Source organism: Nicotiana tabacum, chromosome 6 (assembly GCF_000715075.1).
Source record: "Nicotiana tabacum cultivar K326 chromosome 6, ASM71507v2, whole genome shotgun sequence".
In the NCBI taxonomy this organism is placed as follows: domain Eukaryota; kingdom Viridiplantae; phylum Streptophyta; class Magnoliopsida; order Solanales; family Solanaceae; genus Nicotiana; species Nicotiana tabacum.
The window spans coordinates 208,415,417-208,433,301 of record NC_134085.1 but is presented as its reverse complement, the minus strand read 5'-3'; the positions used below and the strand labels follow the sequence as shown (position 1 = coordinate 208,433,301).

General features: G+C 35.7%; 2 protein-coding genes across 2 annotated transcripts; both read left to right on the top strand.

Moving 5' to 3' along the window:
• The first annotated feature begins 270 nt into the window (after positions 1–270).
• Positions 271–842, top strand: LOC142182303 (uncharacterized). Its single transcript, XM_075256526.1, has 2 exons — positions 271–496; positions 574–842. Exons 1-2 carry the CDS (start codon positions 271–273, stop codon positions 840–842), a joined length of 495 nt encoding a protein of 164 aa, XP_075112627.1.
• Positions 843–11,060: 10,218 nt separating this feature from the next.
• Positions 11,061–15,765, top strand: LOC107789426 (shikimate O-hydroxycinnamoyltransferase-like). The gene is made up of 3 exons (XM_016611233.2): positions 11,061–11,197; positions 11,428–11,858; positions 14,670–15,765. The coding sequence occupies exons 2-3, from the start codon at positions 11,451–11,453 to the stop codon at positions 15,567–15,569; spliced, it is 1,308 nt and encodes a 435-aa protein (XP_016466719.1). The 5' UTR covers positions 11,061–11,197; positions 11,428–11,450; the 3' UTR covers positions 15,570–15,765.
• Positions 15,766–17,885: the final 2,120 nt, after the last annotated feature.

Here is a 17,885-nt window from a genome sequence, read left to right as displayed (position 1 = left end):
AAAACTTTAAAGAAAGATATTACTACCTGGAACAAGGAAAAGTTTAGGAAATTAGAAACCAAAAGGACTAGAGCTTTGACCGAGCTCCTAGCACTTGAACATGAACAAGAGAGGAGGAATCTCACACAATAGGAGATCACTCACATGATGACAAAATTTCAGTAGCTAGCAAATGCAGAAGAGGTCTCTTGGGGGCAAAAATCAAGGTGTCTTTGGCTTAAAGATGGGGATAGGAATACCAAGTACTTCCAAAAGATTGCAAATTCCAATATGAGGTACAACAGTATTGACAAACTTCAGGTGGGAGAAGAAATTATTGAGGACAAAGAGCAGATTAAAAAGGAGATACTGGATTTCTATAAGGGGCTTTACACCAAGCATGTGTACTGGAGACCTACTTTAACCTTTAAAGGCATGGTCAGTATCACAGAAGAAGAAAGTCTCAACCTAGAGACAATCTTTGAAGAGGAAGAAGTTCTAGCAGCTATACAGTCATGTTCTCCCGACAAGGCACTGGCCCTGATGGATACACAATGGCATTTTATCACAAATCATGGGATTTTATTAATGTAGGCATCATGGGAACACTAAATTATTATGATGATCATTGTTGGATGGTGAGGTCATGCAATGCTTCCTTTATTGCTATGATCCCTAAGAAAAAAGGAGTCATGGAACTCAAAGACTACAGACCAATTAGCCTCATTAGAAGTATCTATAAAATTATAGCAAAAATTCTAGCAGAAAGGCTCAAGTCAGTGATGGAGAAGCTAGTATCAAATCAGAAAAATGCATTCATAAAGAATAGGCAGATCACTGATGCCTCTTTGATAGCTAATTAAGTCCTGGACTGGCAACTAAAGAGGGGAGGATCAGGCATTCTATGTGAGTTGGACATAGAGAAAGCCTCTGATCAATTAAATTGGGTTTATCTTATCTCAATACTGAGACAGATGGGGTTTAGCAGTAGGTGGATCAAGTGGATCAAATTTAATATCTCCACGGTCAAGCATTCGGTCCTAGTCAATAGACGTCCAGTTGGTTTCTTCTTACCACAAAGAGGTTTGAGGCAGGGAGATCCCCTCTCTCCCTTCTTATTCATTCTTGCTATGGAAGGGTTAAGCAGAATGTTAGACACGACCAAATGACTACAATTGATAAGATGATTTGATGTGGGAGTTTAGAGCAATATCAACATCTCTCATTTACTATATGATGATGACACTATGATTTTCTGTGGTGCAGACAGAGATCAGGTGCTTCATCTAAATCTAACTTTTCTTCTTTTTGAAGCACTTTCAGGTTTACATATCAATATGCTCAAGAGTGTGATCTATCCTGTCAATGAAGTTCATAATTTGGAGGAGCTAGCAGGAATTCTGGGTTGTAATATTGGCACACTTCCCACCACGTACCTGGGCCTACCATTGGAAGCAAAGCACAACTCTTCAATAATATGGAACGGGGTCATTGAGAAATTTGAGAGAAGATTAGCCTCCTGGCAGATGCAATACCTTTCTATGGGCGGTAGATTCACATTGATCAATAGTTTCCTAGATAGCATTTCCACATACTACATGTCATTACATCATACGCCCAACAAAGTGTTAAATCAGTTGGACAAGATAAGGAGAAATTTCCTTTGGGAAGGGAATAACATTGAGCATAAGTTTCACTTGGCGAAGTGGAAAAAGGTCATCCTCCCAAAACACCAAGGAGGATTGGGAATCAAGGACCTGGCAATTCACAACAAATGCTTACTGATGAAGTGGCTTTGGAGGGACACACAAAAGGAGCAACTTTTGTGGAAGATGATGGTCAATGCTAAGCACAGAACTCAAGGCAATTGGTGTACTAAATCACAAGAGCATCCATGGGGTGGGAGTGTGGAAGTGCATACGCAGATTGTGGGAGGAATTCTCGGAACACCACCACCTTACATTTGGGAATGGACAACAAATCAAAATTTAGAAGGATAAATGGTTGAGGAATTTAGCCCTAAGGATTGACTTTCCTAACCTATTTCAGATTGCACGTGATCCCGACTCTACAATCATTCAAAATAAGGATGGCCCCATTTGGAATGTTACTCTAAGAAGGAATTTGCAGGACTTGGAGGTTTTTGATTATGTTCGACTGCTATAGGTACTACATGGCATCACACTAAATGAGCACATCATAGATAAGTTCAGATGGGGAGGAACAAGTGATGGTAGGTATTTTGTGAAGGCAGGGTAGGGTATAGGCTAATAGTGGCTAGAAATGAAATTACTGATCTTTGGCCATGGAAATTAATATGGAGAACCAGACTACCACCCAAGGTTATCTACTTCAGATGGACTGCACTTTATGAGGCATGTTTGACTCAGGAGAACCTTGTTAAAAGGAACTTCCAGTTAGTTAATAGATGTTACATGTGTCAAAGGGATGTAGAAACCAACAACCACCTATTCCTACATTGTAGAGTTGCAGCAGATATTTGGAGCATGTTTTGCTCTATTTTTGGTATTAGCTGGGTTATGCCTTACAACATGAAGGAGGCATTTCAGAGCTGGGGCAGCTGGAAAGTTGATAAGACCATCAAAAATATCTGGAGAATGATATCTGCTTGTATTTGTTGGAGCATATGGAATGAGTAACTCAGATTTTGAATTTTCCTCTCAATCAATTTCTATAGCTCTTTTATTAACATGGTATGAAGGAGAAACGGGCATGCAGAGGATAGACAGGCCAACAGTTGTTGAAACTTCGAAATGGACTAAGATTACAATGGGTAACGCATGCAAGCATTCGGGATCAATGCACAGGGGTTCGAGCATGAATTGTTGGGCCTAGTTCTAAGGATGGAACAGAGAAGGCAATCTCAACTACAACAACAAAAGTCACCATCTAAGTCGGGGAAGGAGGGTAAATACAAAGGGGAAGGGGAAAGAAATAGACTAATATATAGGTTGAATTACGATCGAAAGAAACAACAGTTAGAAGGGGTTAAGGGCAGGCATTATCGCTCTATTTCTGGGTGAAATTAAAAATTCTAAGCTGGAATGTGGAGGGGGCAAATAACAATAGGAAAAATAGTACTATCAAGTCTCTGGTTTGTAAATGGAAGGTTGATGTCATGTGTTTACAAGAAACCAAAATTGAAGACTGGCCAGCTGGTGAAGTTTACAAATTATGGGAAAATAGATGGGCTGAGTTGAAAGCAAGCGGTAACAGGGGTGGGATTATAGTGATATGGGATAGAAGACATTGGAATAATATTGAGAATATGCAAGGTTCCTTCTCCATCTCTTGCATTTTAGAGAGTACTCAGGAGGAGTTAAGATGGTGCTTTACAGGGTATATATAGGCCTCATACCAACCTAGAACGGAAGGTCATGTGGCATGAAATTGCAGGTGTAAGGGGTCTATGGGAGGGTCACTGGGTGCTTGGAGGGGGGATTTCAACGTTTGCATATTTGAAAGGGAAAGACTCAATTGCACAAGGAGATCCAGGGCTATGAGAGTATTCTCTGAAACCATACAGGACTTGTGTCTAATAGATTCACCACTTCAAGGAGCCTGTTACACTTGGACCAGAGGAGAGAACTGCATTCAAGCTTCAAGAATTGATAGGTTCCTTATCTCCCCTGAGTGGAATGAATCCTTCAAAGCAGTGAAGCAACAAATACTTCCTAGAATGATCTCAGATCAGAAACCTATCATGCTGGAAAGTGGTGATTGGGATGCCAACCCTTCATATTTCAAATTTAAAAATATATGGCTACAATCAGAAGGGTTTATGGAGAAATTGAAAAGGTGGTGGCAAAGCTACTCTTTCACTGGTAGTGCAGATTTCATACTCATGCAAAAGCTGAAAACCTTAAAGAAAGATATTACTACCTGGAACAAGGAAGAGTTTAGGAAATTGGAAACCAAAAGGACTAGAGCTTTGACCGAGCTCCTAGCACTTGAACATGAACAAGAGAGGAGGAATCTCACATAATAGGAGATCACTCACATGATGACTTTGAAAACAAAATTGCAGCAGCTAGCAAATGCAGAAGAGGTCTCTTGGAGGCAAAAATCAAGGTGTCTTTGGCTTAAAGATGGGGATAGGAATACCAAGTACTTCCAAAAGATTGCAAATTCCAATAGGAGGTACAACAGTATTGACAAACTTCAGGTGGGAGAAGAAATTATTGAGGACAAAGAGCAGATTAAAAAGGAGATACTGGATTTCTATGAGGGGCTTTACACTGAGCATGGGGACTGGAAACCTACTTTCACCTTTAAAGGCATGGTCAGTATCACAGAAGAAGAAAGTCTCAACCTAGAGACAATCTTTGAAGAGGAAGAAGTTCTAGCAGTTATACAGTCATGTTCTCCCGACAAGGCACAGGCCCTGATGGATACACAATGGCATTTTATCACAAATCATGGGATTTTATTAAGGCAGGCATCATGGGAGCACTAAATTATTATGATGATCATTGTTAGATGGTGAGGTCATGCAATGCTTCCTTTATTGCTATGATCCCTAAGAAAAAAAGAGTCATGGAACTCAAAGACTACAAACCAATTAGCCTCATTAGAAGTATCTATAAAATTGTAGCAAAAATTCTAGCAGAAAGGCTCAAGTCAGTGATGGAGAAGCTAGTATCAAATCAGCAAAATGCATTAATAAAGAATAGGCAGATCACTGATGCCTCTTTGATTGCTAATGAAGTCCTGGACTGGCAACTAAAGAGGGGAGGATCAGGCATTCTATGTAAGTTGGACATAGAGAAATCCTTTGATCAATTAAATTGGATTTATCTTATCTCAATACTCAGACAAATGGGGTTTGGCAGCAGGTAGATCAAGTGGATCAAATTTAATATCTCCACGGTCAAGTATTCGGTCCTAGTCAACAGAAGTCCAGTTGGTTTCTTCTTACCACAAAGAGATTTGAGGCAGGGAGATCCTCTCTCTCCCTTCCTATTCATTCTTGTTATGGAAGGGTTAAATAGAATGTTAGACACGACCAAATGACTACAATGGATAAGATGATTTGATGTGGAAGTTTAGAGCAATATCAATATCTCTCATCTGCTATATGATGATGACATTCTGATTTTCTGTGGTGTAGACAGAGATCAGGTGCTTCATCTAAATCTAACTTTTCTTCTTTTTGAAGCACTTTCAGATTTACATATCAATATGCTCAAGAGTGTGATCTATCCTGTCAATGAAGTTCATAATTTGGAGGAGCTAGCAGGAATTCTGGGTTGTAATATTGGCACACTTCCCACCACGTACCTGGGCCTACCATTGGGAGCAAAGCACAACTCTTCAACAATATGGAACAGGGTCATTGAGAAATTTGATAGAAGATTAGCCTCCTGGTAGATGCAATACCTTTCTATGGGCGGTAGACACACATTAATCAATAGTTTCCTAGATAGCATTTCCATATACTACATGTCATTACATCATACGCCCAGCAAAGTTTTAAATCAGTTGGACAAGATAATGAGAAATTTACTTTGGGAAGGGAATAACAATGAGTATAAGTTTCACTTGGCGAAGTAGAAAAAGGTCATCCTCCCAAAACACCAAGGAGGATTGGGAATCAAGGACCTGGCAATTCACAACAAATGCCTACTGATGAAGTGGCTTTGGAGGGACACACAAAAGGAGCAACTTTTGTGGAAGATGGTGGTCAATGCTAAGAACAGAACTCAAGGCAATTGGTGCACTAAGCTCACAAGAGCATCCATGGGGTGGGAGTGTGGAAGTGCATACGCAGATTGTGGGAGGAATTCTCGGAACACCACCACCTTACATTTGGGAATGGACAACAAATCAAATTTTTGAAGGATAAATGGTTTGGGAATTCAACCCTAAGGATTGACTTTCCTAATCTGTTTCAGATTGCACGTGATCCCGATTCTACAATCATTCAAAATAAGGATGGCCCCATTTGGAATGTTACTCTAAGAAGGAATTTGCAGGACTGGAAGGTTTTTGATTATGTTCGACTGCTAGAGGTACTACATGGCGTCACACTAAATGATCACATCACAGATAAGTTCAGATGGGGAGAAGCAAGTGATGGTAGGTATTTTGTGAAGGCAGGGTATAGGCTAATAATGGCTAGAAATGGAATTACTGATCTTTGGCCATGGAAATTAATATGGAGAACCAAACTACCACCCAAGGTTATCTGCTTCAGATGGACTGCACTTTATGAGGCATGTTTGACTCAAGAGAACCTTGTTAAAAAGAACTTCCAGTTAGTTAATAGATGTTACATGTGTCAAAGGGATGCAGAAACCAACAACCACCTATTCCTACATTGTAGAGTTGCAGCAGATATTTGGAGCATGTTTTGCTCTGTTTTTTGTATTATCTGGGTTATGCCTTACAACATGAAGGAGGCATTTCAGAGCTGAGGCAGCTGGAAAGTTGATAAGACCATCAAAAATATCTGGAGAATGATACCTGCTTGTATTTGTTGGAGCATATGGAATGAAAGAAATAGAAGATGCTTTGATGGACTTTCAACTCCTAACCACACCCTAAAAGCTAAATGCCTTTTGTTTTTATTTAGCTGGGCAAATATTTCCCCTATAGATTCCCCTGAAATATTTGTGAACTTTGTTATCTCTTTGTATCTAAGTTAGCATATATGTAGTAAGCTAACATGTGGTCTTTTTTAAAATTTTGAAGCTTTTATGCTGCTGCTTCTTGTAATATTTTTCATCTTCTTGATGGCATCAATGAAGCCAATTATTTCATCAAAAAAAAATAATTATGAATTATTAGAAAACATATTCTATAGGCTCCATGTATTCCACTTGATGTGGCACCAATTCTTTATTATTCCATATAGATAAGGGCATCTCCAACCTTTACCCCTTTTTTGGTCCCCAAAATAAGGATTTTTCCATTTTGGGAACAACTTACTCCAATCATTCCCCCATTTTTTTTCCCAAACTTTTTATATTCTTCTCTCTCTTCTATATTATATTATTATCTTTCATTTCAATTTTATTTTTTAATTTCCATTAAACAAATTTCATCTTTTATTTTTATTAATTTGTAATTTCCATAATTAAAACAATTCCATAAAATTTTAAATAATATAATTTGTAAGCAATTATTATAGATTAACTAATAATTCAAATAAAAGTGAAATCATTGTGATACAAGATTAATTAAATACATATTACATAACGATAAAATTCATTCGAAATACTAGATAAATATTCAACTTCAACCTCTAGTATTCTCCCATAAATGATCTATTAATGCATTACGAAGTGCAAAATGAGCATCTTTGTCCTTAATTCTTTTATGTCGAAATAAAAATTATTGAAATCGTTGATTTTCATCTACTGCCATTTCTACATAAAAATAATAAATGCACAAAAATTAATTTATCAATATTATACACCAAAGTTAAGATATACTATTAATATTATAAATACATTACATAAACATAATTAGATATATATAAAAAGATAAATTAAAAGATTAAATAATAAAATAACAATAAAAAAATAATGAATAGTAATGGGGGAGATGAATAGTTTACCCAATATTTGAAGGAACACTATTCATCCCCCATTTTGGGGACAAAAATGGGGGAGGGTTAGAGCTAAATTCCCCCAAATATTTTCCCCATTATGGGGGATGGGGGCAAGGTTGGAGATGGCCTAATAAAGACATTTTTTTTATATTTGAAATCAAATTTGAAATTTTGCGTTTTGTCATTTTTTTATATTTATATAATTGTTATAAGACACAAATTCTTATACTCTTTAAAATTTCTTAAATTTTACGTAGGATCATCAAACACCCCCATGAAATGAAAACTGTATTTATTAATCTATGAAAATAGTAGGTGTAAGTACATTTTAGCCGTATCTTTTTACGGTAATGTTGCTGGTGATAGAGAGTCGCTCAGATATTAAGAGTTCACCAACCCCCGGTGAAGGCCCACATCGACCGTTGGTATTTGAGATTGCAATTATTTCGTGTATAATAGCCTGATAAATTAAGTTTTTTAGGGGTTAAAAGTATTTTTTTTAGCTAAAAATATATTTTTCAAAGCTAAGGTGTTTGGTCAAGCTTTTAGAAGAAAAAAAATACTTGAGAATATAAGCAAATACAGCTTTTGAGAAGCAGAAAATAACAATCTTCCCAAAAGTACATTTTTGAAAAGTAGTTTTGAGAAAAATATAAATTTAGAAACACTTTAAAAAATCTTGGCCAAAACACTAATTGTTGTTCAAGTGTGCCTTTTAAATTGATTAGCCAAACACAAACGGCTTCCCACCAAAAGTAAGTATACTTTTCAAAATATGCTGATTTTAGAAACTTGGTAATTCAGGCTATAAAGAACGTAATTATTTTTTTATTTATGGCATGAGTAATCTGGTTCCTTATTCAATCATTTACTATGATATTAAAGACATAGTTGGTAATAGTTTAGATGCAAACTAAATTTGTTGCAAAATATGTAACGTTTTAGAAAAATAAGAAGTTATATAGTACTCCTATCATATTTCCTAAATTTGACCTACTCCAATTAGTGGAGCATTTATTAAATGAAACGTATAAGGAAGATTAATCAACAAGTAATATAGAAAGATTCTATTATTACCATTAGTAAATGTTTTTCTAAATGTATGATGCTAAAATCGGAGAGTCTGATTTTGTGAACATTATGGCACTTCACAGCCCGTCTTCAGAAGTCTCGAAGCACAGTTCGAGGTTTGACCCCGAGGATTCCCAATACTCGACCTCGGGACAATACAAATCGGTGGCTATCTTAGACAAGCGAAAAATTCCCAAAAGGCACGTGGCTAAAGCTAACCAAGTCCACGAGAATAGTACAAGTTCGTACCGTGACATTAAATAGCTGTACCAGCTGCATATCTTTGTAATAATGCATATGTACTATGTTGGGATTCCCCTCCTATATAAAGAGAACCCTTGTCATTTTGTAAAGGGACATGATATTCAATACAAGAACAAAAACATTCTATATTCTCTAACTTAAACATTATTCATTGTCTTTCCTTTGATTTATTGCTTACATTTATTGTGATCATTGATTGTTCCTCATTTATTATTCATCATTGATCATAAAGAGCCATTATTGAGGCCCTTGGAACTGTTAGTCCTTCGGTCAACTCCAGTCAAGCACTTTAGCTCGACCTCGAGGCCCAGCGTAGGCCAGCTCGAAACCCCGATTCAGGGCCATTCCGTTTGCATAACATACTATATTCAAGCTCTTATCTCATTTTCTTGACTCACAATTAGCATCCATCGCTTAGCAACTAAGATTAAAATAAATCACATATTCTTAGAGCCACAAAATCAAATCTAATTGTAATTACCATTTTCAAGGTAAACACTAAAAAGTGTATTAAAACTTAAAATACACGTATGAATTGAGGGGAATATGAATATCGTCGTATTTTTAATAGAGAAATTTTCATAAAGCACTATCTTTTAGTGGTAATTAGCTATCTATAGATATCATTTGCTATATTACGGATTGTAGATACGTTTTCTGTTGTTATAAGATGTATTTAAGCTACTGTATTCATGAATACAGTAGCAAAAAATAAGCGTGAATCAGGGAAGTCCAGCTAATCAGTTATTGTATTCGACTATATTCATTGTGTGAAACATGGGATTACAGCTGGACAGATTATTGTATTCGACTGTATTCATGGCGTGAAACAGGGGATTACACTGTTTTTAAACGGAAAGTGAATCAATTAACATAATAGACTCCTAATATAACTCAACAAACTCAATTATAACACACAAAATTTGTATTTCCAGTTATAAAAGATTCTCAACCGAAAAACACTCAAAAAACATAGCAATCTTGAGAGAAATTATATAATACATCTGAATACATAAATTATATTAATTAAAAAAAACATATGAATACATTCATGGAATATAGCGAGACAGTGAATACAATGAAATACATAGAATACAACGGGATATATTGAAATACAATGAAAAAAAAGACAATGAATACATTGAAATACATAGAATACAACGAGATACATTGAAATACAATGAAAAAAGGACAATGAATACAATGAAATACAAGGAAATACAGCGAGATACATTCAAAATTATTAACAGAAAATTCAAGTTGCTCAGCCCCCAACTCAGTCGTCTTTGTTCAAGAACAACCCTAATGTCGTCTCGTTGAAGCAACATCAGTATCCAGTCCTCACTCGCCGTCACCGTTGCCTCCGGTTGCCAGCGATTAACATAAAATTACCAGCGAAATAACGAAGGTTTTTATTGATCTGATATATTGCGTCAGATAATGTGGCACGCCACTACGGTGCTAACGCCGCCCAATTTCTCCTTATTGAAAGCGGCAGCTCGGGTCCATTCAAAAATGGTGAAGAAAATGTTAGAGATAAATATGGTAGAAGCAATGAGAAGAAGAAGGGTATGTGGGGGCTGATTAAGGCATTGAGTTGCAGCGGTGGTGCCTCCCACAATCAGTTGTCAAGTCCTCCATTGGTTGCATTTCACTTGTCTAATATGAAAAAAAGACCGTTCAAGATTAATTTCATTTGCAATATCAAATACAACCCAACTTTTGATCTATACATAATCATCTAGCATTAGTCGGGAGAAAGAGAGGTAGAATAGATATGGGCAGGGGATAGGAGAAATTTGAGGGGATACAACAACAACAACAACAACGATCCAGTATAATCCCACAAGTGGGGTCCGGGGAGGGTAATATGTACGCAGACCTTACCCCTACCCCGAAGGGTAGAGAGGCTGTTTGAGGGAATATGAGAGAAAAATAATACAAAGCTTATTTTATGGCTTAAGGATATGGATAACCATAAATAAATATTTGGCTATAAAAAATTAAAAAATAGCTATAGAATATAATTTTTTAAAAGAATACTTATTTAAAATAAATAAGGTATCTTTCTTTTTAATATTACTATCTAATAATGGGCGAAGAAAAGTTGGGGTAGATTAGTCATATCGAACAGGCGCGGTAGGTGAAGTCAAATTTCGAGCCCCAATAGACCAAATCCTACCTCCCCCATACTATATATATGAAACTTTGTGTATTCATCATTTCTGGGAGGTTTTGTATTATATTTCTCAACCCACTCCCAACCATAAAGGAAGAAAAGCTCAACTCCGTTTTTTTATTTACAAGGTAATTTAGTTAACTCGATACCATTTTTCCATTTATATTATGTGTACAATTTCATTTTATGAGGCCGAGAAAAGCTAGAATAAATGTTAATGATAGGTATTTGATACGGAAAGTAGGTGGCCGATCATATTCGTAGTGGATAATTGAAAATGAATTTCTATCTAATAATATATCCATAAGTTCGTAATCTCGATCAGTTATTATAGAGAAGTTTTTGGAATTCATTTCAGGGAATTGAACCGGTTGATCAACGATGAAGATCGAGGTGAAAGAATCGACGATGGTGAAGCCGGCGACGGAGACGCCGCAACAGAGGCTGTGGAACTCAAATGTGGATTTAGTGGTGCCGAATTTCCACACGCCGAGTGTTTACTTCTACAGGCCAACGGGATCCCCAAATTTCTTCGACGGAAAAGTGCTAAAGGAGGCACTTAGCAAAGCGCTTGTGCCGTTTTATCCTATGGCTGGGAGACTGTGTAGGGACGAAGACGGTCGTATTGAGATTGACTGTAAAGGTCAGGGAGTGCTTTTTGTGGAAGCTGAGTCGGATGGAGTGGTGGATGATTTTGGTGATTTTGCGCCGACGTTGGAACTCCGTCAACTCATCCCCGCCGTTGATTACTCACAAGGAATTCAATCGTATGCTCTCCTGGTTTTGCAGGTACGTTTTTGGTTATCATGATTTCTTAATTTTTAAATATATGTGTGTGTATCATAATTGGCTAAATGCTAAACCCCATACGTTTCTATTAGAAACAATATGGCTATCTGTTGCTTCGAATAGTTGAATATGAACACAGGCACGCAAATAAATTATTTTGTCCCCCTTTTTCTGTTCTAGAAAGGTCAAAACTCAAAAGCAATTGGCGAAACAGCCCGAAGAAATACTTTCTTCCGTTTCAATTTTTTTTCTTATTTTCTTTTAATTTGTTTCATAATAAATGTTACCTTTTACTTTCGTTAGATCCACTTTAAATGATTTTTTTTGGCTCTTTTCACACATATTAATAAATTCGCCTTTTAACATTAATTAACAATGAAATTGACCATATTAACCTTACATCTTGTTTGGATGGTTGTTACCCATTGTATTGTATCGTATTGTTACGTCAAATACTATATTTGTTTTGATTGTTTCTTAAATTTTATTGTATCGTATCGTTAAATCCGTCGTTATTTAACGACGAAATGTGCCACTTTATGTAACGACCGATTTGGTATAGTCGCGTCCTTACCTTATCTTTTTATGTCAATCTCACCCTTCATTATTATTAAATAATTTTATTTTATCATTTACCATACCTTTTTATATAATAGTTTTATCCTGTATCATAATTTTTCTTTATAATATTGCAAGTTTATTCATCATATTGCTGGTGCGTGGTATCATGAACCGATGACAAACGACACAATCTATCAACATTGTATTTATCAAATGATACAGTACAATACAATACAATACGATACGATACATTATGAAACGATACGTAACAACCATCCAAACAAGCTGTTAATTTGCTCATTGAAAATATAACAAACTACTCCTAAGCTCTTTACTCCAAGGGTAACTTTGGAAAGAAAAAGTTAATTCCTTCTTAATATCTGAAAAATCAAATATTATAGACCGCATAAAAAAATATTAAATAGTCAAAATGGAACGGAGGGAGTAATAGTTAGAAAGAATTTAATTTTAATATTCTCATTGTACTGTCTTAAAATAAATAACATGAATATGTTTAAGACCACAAGATCAATCGAGATTCAAAAGTCTTAAATATATTTTTAAATTACATGCTATATATGAAATGAAACAAACAGAATATTCAGATTAGATCTACAAGCATAGGAAATGATGATCAAGTTTATTAACCAAAGACTCCATTTTCGACTGACTAATGGTGTTTGATTAATGCATATTGCTTCCATTGGGAAAATAAAATAAAAAATCAGGGACTAGTTGACTACATTTCGAAATAAGAAAAGTTGTTAAACGCCAGGGTTAACTTTGGCTACCAGTTTTAATTCGATAAAAAAATCTCTCTAATGGCCAAGGGCATTAGGATGCCATATTAGCGGTCAAACTCTCTTCAATTTATTCTGTGCCAATTTTTTAATTACATTTTAAAAATAATATATTTTTATATTTAAAAATAATTTAATTTTAAGTTAATCTTAATGATATGCTTTTATAGCAAGAAAAATTTCATAAAGTATTTAAAATTACAAGTTCTAAAAGTTTTTTTCTTTTCTTAAATAAAGTTCTCAGTCAACTATGCCACATAATTGAGACGGAGGGAGTATTTGGGCTCGTCCACCCCTCCCTCGCACAATTAAAAAAAAAACATTTGAAAAAAATGAATAAACTCAACTTTATAATGGTCCTTTGATTTAATATTTGATAAACATATGAAGCAAAAAAAGTTCAGGAGTGGCTAAATTTGGAAGTCAATATTGGACGAATTTAGGTGGCTTTACGTTTTCATTCGTTTCTCTTTCCCCTCTCCACCTAACCCTGCTGCCACCTACCATTTTTTATTTACTTCTATATTTTTCTTCTGGGTCTTACTTCTATATACCTGTGTATGCGATTTTGTATTTTGTGATCCTTAATTTCGTTGGCTATTCTTGATTTCGTATCACATTCATTGCTTATAGCACTATTTAGTATCAATGTTTAATACTCCCCGTTTCATATTAAATGAGGTACTTTTCTTTTTAGTCTGTTCTAAAACAAATGATATATTTCTAAATTTGGAAATAATTCAACTTTAAACTTCATTTTACCCATTTACCCTTAATGAGAAGCTTTTATAGCCACACAAATGTCATGACCCCACAAACTTTTTACCCCTTAAGCTTTTAAGACCACAAATTTTAAAAGTCTTTCTTCTTTTTTCTTAAACTTCGTGTCAAGTCAAACTACCTCATATAATATGAAACAGAGGAAGTACACAAAAGAGCTATTAAATAATCGAATTTTAAAGTAGGGGAGGGAAAAGGAGCCCTTCTACTATTGTTATTCTTATATTATTTACACCTACAAGGGGAGAATTGATTTTGTAGTCCTTTACAAATTTGTACAATTACTGTGTTACCAATTTTTATTCCAATCAAAACATGAAAATGATTAAAAAAGAAAGAGATAAAGATATTTTCATGAATAACTTCCTAGTACAAAACACACCCTAAGTGTTACGCCATGCTTTTATTATCAAACTGTGTATAGCAATAGTATATTAGTTTGGATTAAAGTAAATAATTACATTATACATTTATATTGAAGACAAGTTACCACTAATTTAATTGCGACCCTTGTCCAACCAATACTCATGTTTAGATCAATGCATTGTTCGCACAATCCCACCTTATCTTGTTTGATCGGACTCTAGTTTTTCCTCTTTTCTGCTTTGACTTGGATATTTTCTGTAATTTTCGGATGATCACTTAATTGATATTTCGATCTGTTGAACAGATAACACATTTCAAATGTGGGGGAGTTTCCCTTGGTGTGGGCATGCAACATCACGCAGCAGATGGAGCTTCTGGTCTTCACTTCATCAACACATGGTCCGATATGGCTCGTGGTCTGGACCTCACCATCCCACCTTTCATAGACCGGACCCTCCTCCGTGCTCGTGATCCACCTCAGCCTCAGTTTCCCCACGTCGAGTACCAGCCACCTCCCACTCTCAAAGTAACTCCAGAAAACACCACCAACCCTGAAGTTGTTCCTGAAACCAGTGTGTCCATCTTCAAACTAACCCGTGATCAAATCAATACCCTCAAAGCCAAGTCCAAGGAAGATGGAAATACCGTTAACTACAGCTCCTACGAGATGTTGGCAGGACATGTGTGGCGCTCCACGTGCATGGCACGAGGACTTGCTCATGATCAAGAAACCAAATTGTACATAGCAACTGATGGACGTTCCAGGCTTCGGCCCTCTCTCCCACCAGGCTATTTCGGTAATGTGATATTTACTACTACTCCTATTGCAGTGGCTGGTGATATCCAATCAAAACCTATTTGGTATGCTGCCAGTAAATTACATGATGCACTGGCTAGAATGGACAATGACTATTTAAGATCAGCTCTTGATTATTTGGAGTTGCAGCCTGACTTAAAGGCTCTTGTTCGTGGTGCACATACATTTAAGTGCCCGAATTTAGGAATAACTAGTTGGTCTAGGCTGCCAATCCATGATGCTGATTTTGGCTGGGGTAGGCCTATATTTATGGGACCTGGTGGTATTGCTTATGAAGGTTTAAGCTTTATATTGCCAAGTCCTACAAATGATGGCAGTCAATCAGTTGCCATCTCGCTGCAAGCAGAACACATGAAACTTTTCGAGAAGTTCTTGTATGACTTTTGAAAGAAACCAAATCTTTCTGCTGCTTCTTTTGGAGTTTATATTGATGGACATGTAAAAGAGACTTCTTTTGTTTTTTTCATTGGAGGCTGTTCTTTCTTCTTCTTTTTTTTCCTCAGTGGAACTTCGGTCATGTTCATAATAGACATCAGTTCTATTTCTGCTTATATGCTGCATGGATTAATTTCTTATAGCTGAACTCTTAGTGTTTTGTGCCTGTGAGAGACCTCAAGTTATTTTCACTTCCCTAGATTGTAGCAACATATTTAGGACATGTTGAGCGGTACAAGCCATTCTGGGAAAAGAACTTGAGTGCATCTGGTTACTATGAAGAACTAGAGATATCATACTGCATATGCTGAACTTAAGCAGAATAGTTATAATATGCTCAACTTGTTTAAAACAGCTACTCACAATCTCCCTGTTGAATATTACATAAAAATAGGAGTCAGATTCACCAAGGACGGGTTCACTATTTCCATCAGCTTTAACCTTGACGCCATAAACATATTCATTGCTTCTTCCCTTGACATAGAGAAAACCTAAAAGCATTCTCCATAAACTTGTCTAAGAGACATTGGTCCCAAAATTTCCAATCTGTAACATTTTATCAGGGTTAGTAAAAGAGTTCTTCGCACTGATTAATTCATGTTCTGTGTACATGACTGCGTGATCATATTTTTGCTGTAAATACACACTGATGAAAGACTTATATGATGCATCACCAATCTTACCATGTTACATAACACGTCTGTTTATTAATAGACATACAACTTTACTAAAACAAACCAACAGAATCTTACTCACAGAGTCACAAACACAACGAGGATAACTGAAAAAAGTTTTAATTTGTACTCACTTTTTAAACAACTTCAGCCCCTTTTCTCCTCCTCTTTCTCCTCATTCATTTTTCTTCTTCTTCTTCTTCTTTCTTCTGCTGTTGTTGGTGCTGCTATGAAACTTCAGTTCTGGGGATGATTGACATAAGTATGTTTATCAGATTATTTAAAAACAAATTATAAATAACTTTCTAAAGTAAGTTTTGAAGAAGATGATAGTAACTTGTTGGATTCAGCTTTGTACATTATCAATGCATTTTAACCTGTTGTGCTAAATCATTTATCTAGTTTTTTAAGTTACTTATGATGAACTTATTATTTGTACAAAAAATCAATTACATGATAGCATAAAACATGCTGAAGTTCAGCAAATATAGAACAAAACTTCAGCTAAAACATGCTGAAGCTTAACAAATAGAGAACAAAAATCCAGCTACTAGAATGCTTAAGTTCAGCAATTACAAACAAAAACTTCATCCAACACTAAGTTTACATGAAAAACTTCAGCTAAAACATGCTAAAGTTCAGCAATTACAAACAAAATTTTTAGCAAATAGAGAACAAAACTTCAGCTATTAGAATGCTTAAGTTCAGCAATTACAAACAAAAACTTCTGCACACTTGGTTTAGCAATTTTTGCTACTTCAGGCCCATATGCTGAAGTTACGCGAAAAAGTGGATACGCTTGCAATTTTTTTTGCAAAGCGGGTACAAGTTAAAACGTGACCCAAAAAACAGGTATAGTGCAAATGCTCCTGCTTTCGTGTTTGTATCAACTTAAAAACTAAAGGGATTTTTCTTAGGAAATCTTACATCCTATAACAAACTACTATTATACCATATTTATTATAAATTAAACTAATTTCAAAATATTATTGTTTATAGCTAATTTTTTATTTTATAGCAAAATAAATCTTTATGTTATGCCCTACCATTGAGGCATGAAATACACCACTTATGTTCTTTCTTTCTCTTCCTTCTCTCTCTTTCTATCAGCAAGATTCTTAATCATTTCTCTTCTCCCTCAAATCTCTCTCCCTTTTTTTTATCAAGGCAACCATCGTAGCAGCCATTTTTGGTGGCGATGGTGGACTTTCTAAAGCGAATAGAATAGATCTAAAATGAAGAGGGAGTAGGTAAACAGATCTGGCCATGGCTACAAATTGAGCTTTTGGAAATTTGAAGCAGAGTCGCTGGAGAAGATTTGAGGGCCGAATTTTTGTTCGTCTCCATTTTTAGTTTTAATACAATGTATACAGTATTTTGCTTGGGCGGAAAACGCCATCTCCGGCGAACTTACTTATCTTATTTGCTATTGAGTCACACACAATGATACAAATACATCCAAATATATTGTATTTTTATATAAATATATTTATATTTTCGCTTATATTTATGTATTATGTAGGTCTCTATTTTTTAATACAGTCAAATATCACTGGTTTTGTGATTTTTTTTTTGTTTGAATACAGTCGAATTG

Bases quoted from the DNA above. Each gene is read 5' to 3' on its own strand.
- LOC142182303 (XM_075256526.1), top strand. From the start codon at position 271: ATGAGGTACAACAGTATTGACAAACTTCAGGTGGGAGAAGAAATTATT. The intron at 497-573 runs GTTCTCCCGACA...TTATTAATGTAG, and splicing joins TCTAGCAGCTATACAGTCAT to GCATCATGGGAACACTAAAT.
- LOC107789426 (XM_016611233.2), top strand. From the start codon at position 11,451: ATGAAGATCGAGGTGAAAGAATCGACGATGGTGAAGCCGGCGACGGAG. The intron at 11,859-14,669 runs GTACGTTTTTGG...TCTGTTGAACAG, and splicing joins ATGCTCTCCTGGTTTTGCAG to ATAACACATTTCAAATGTGG.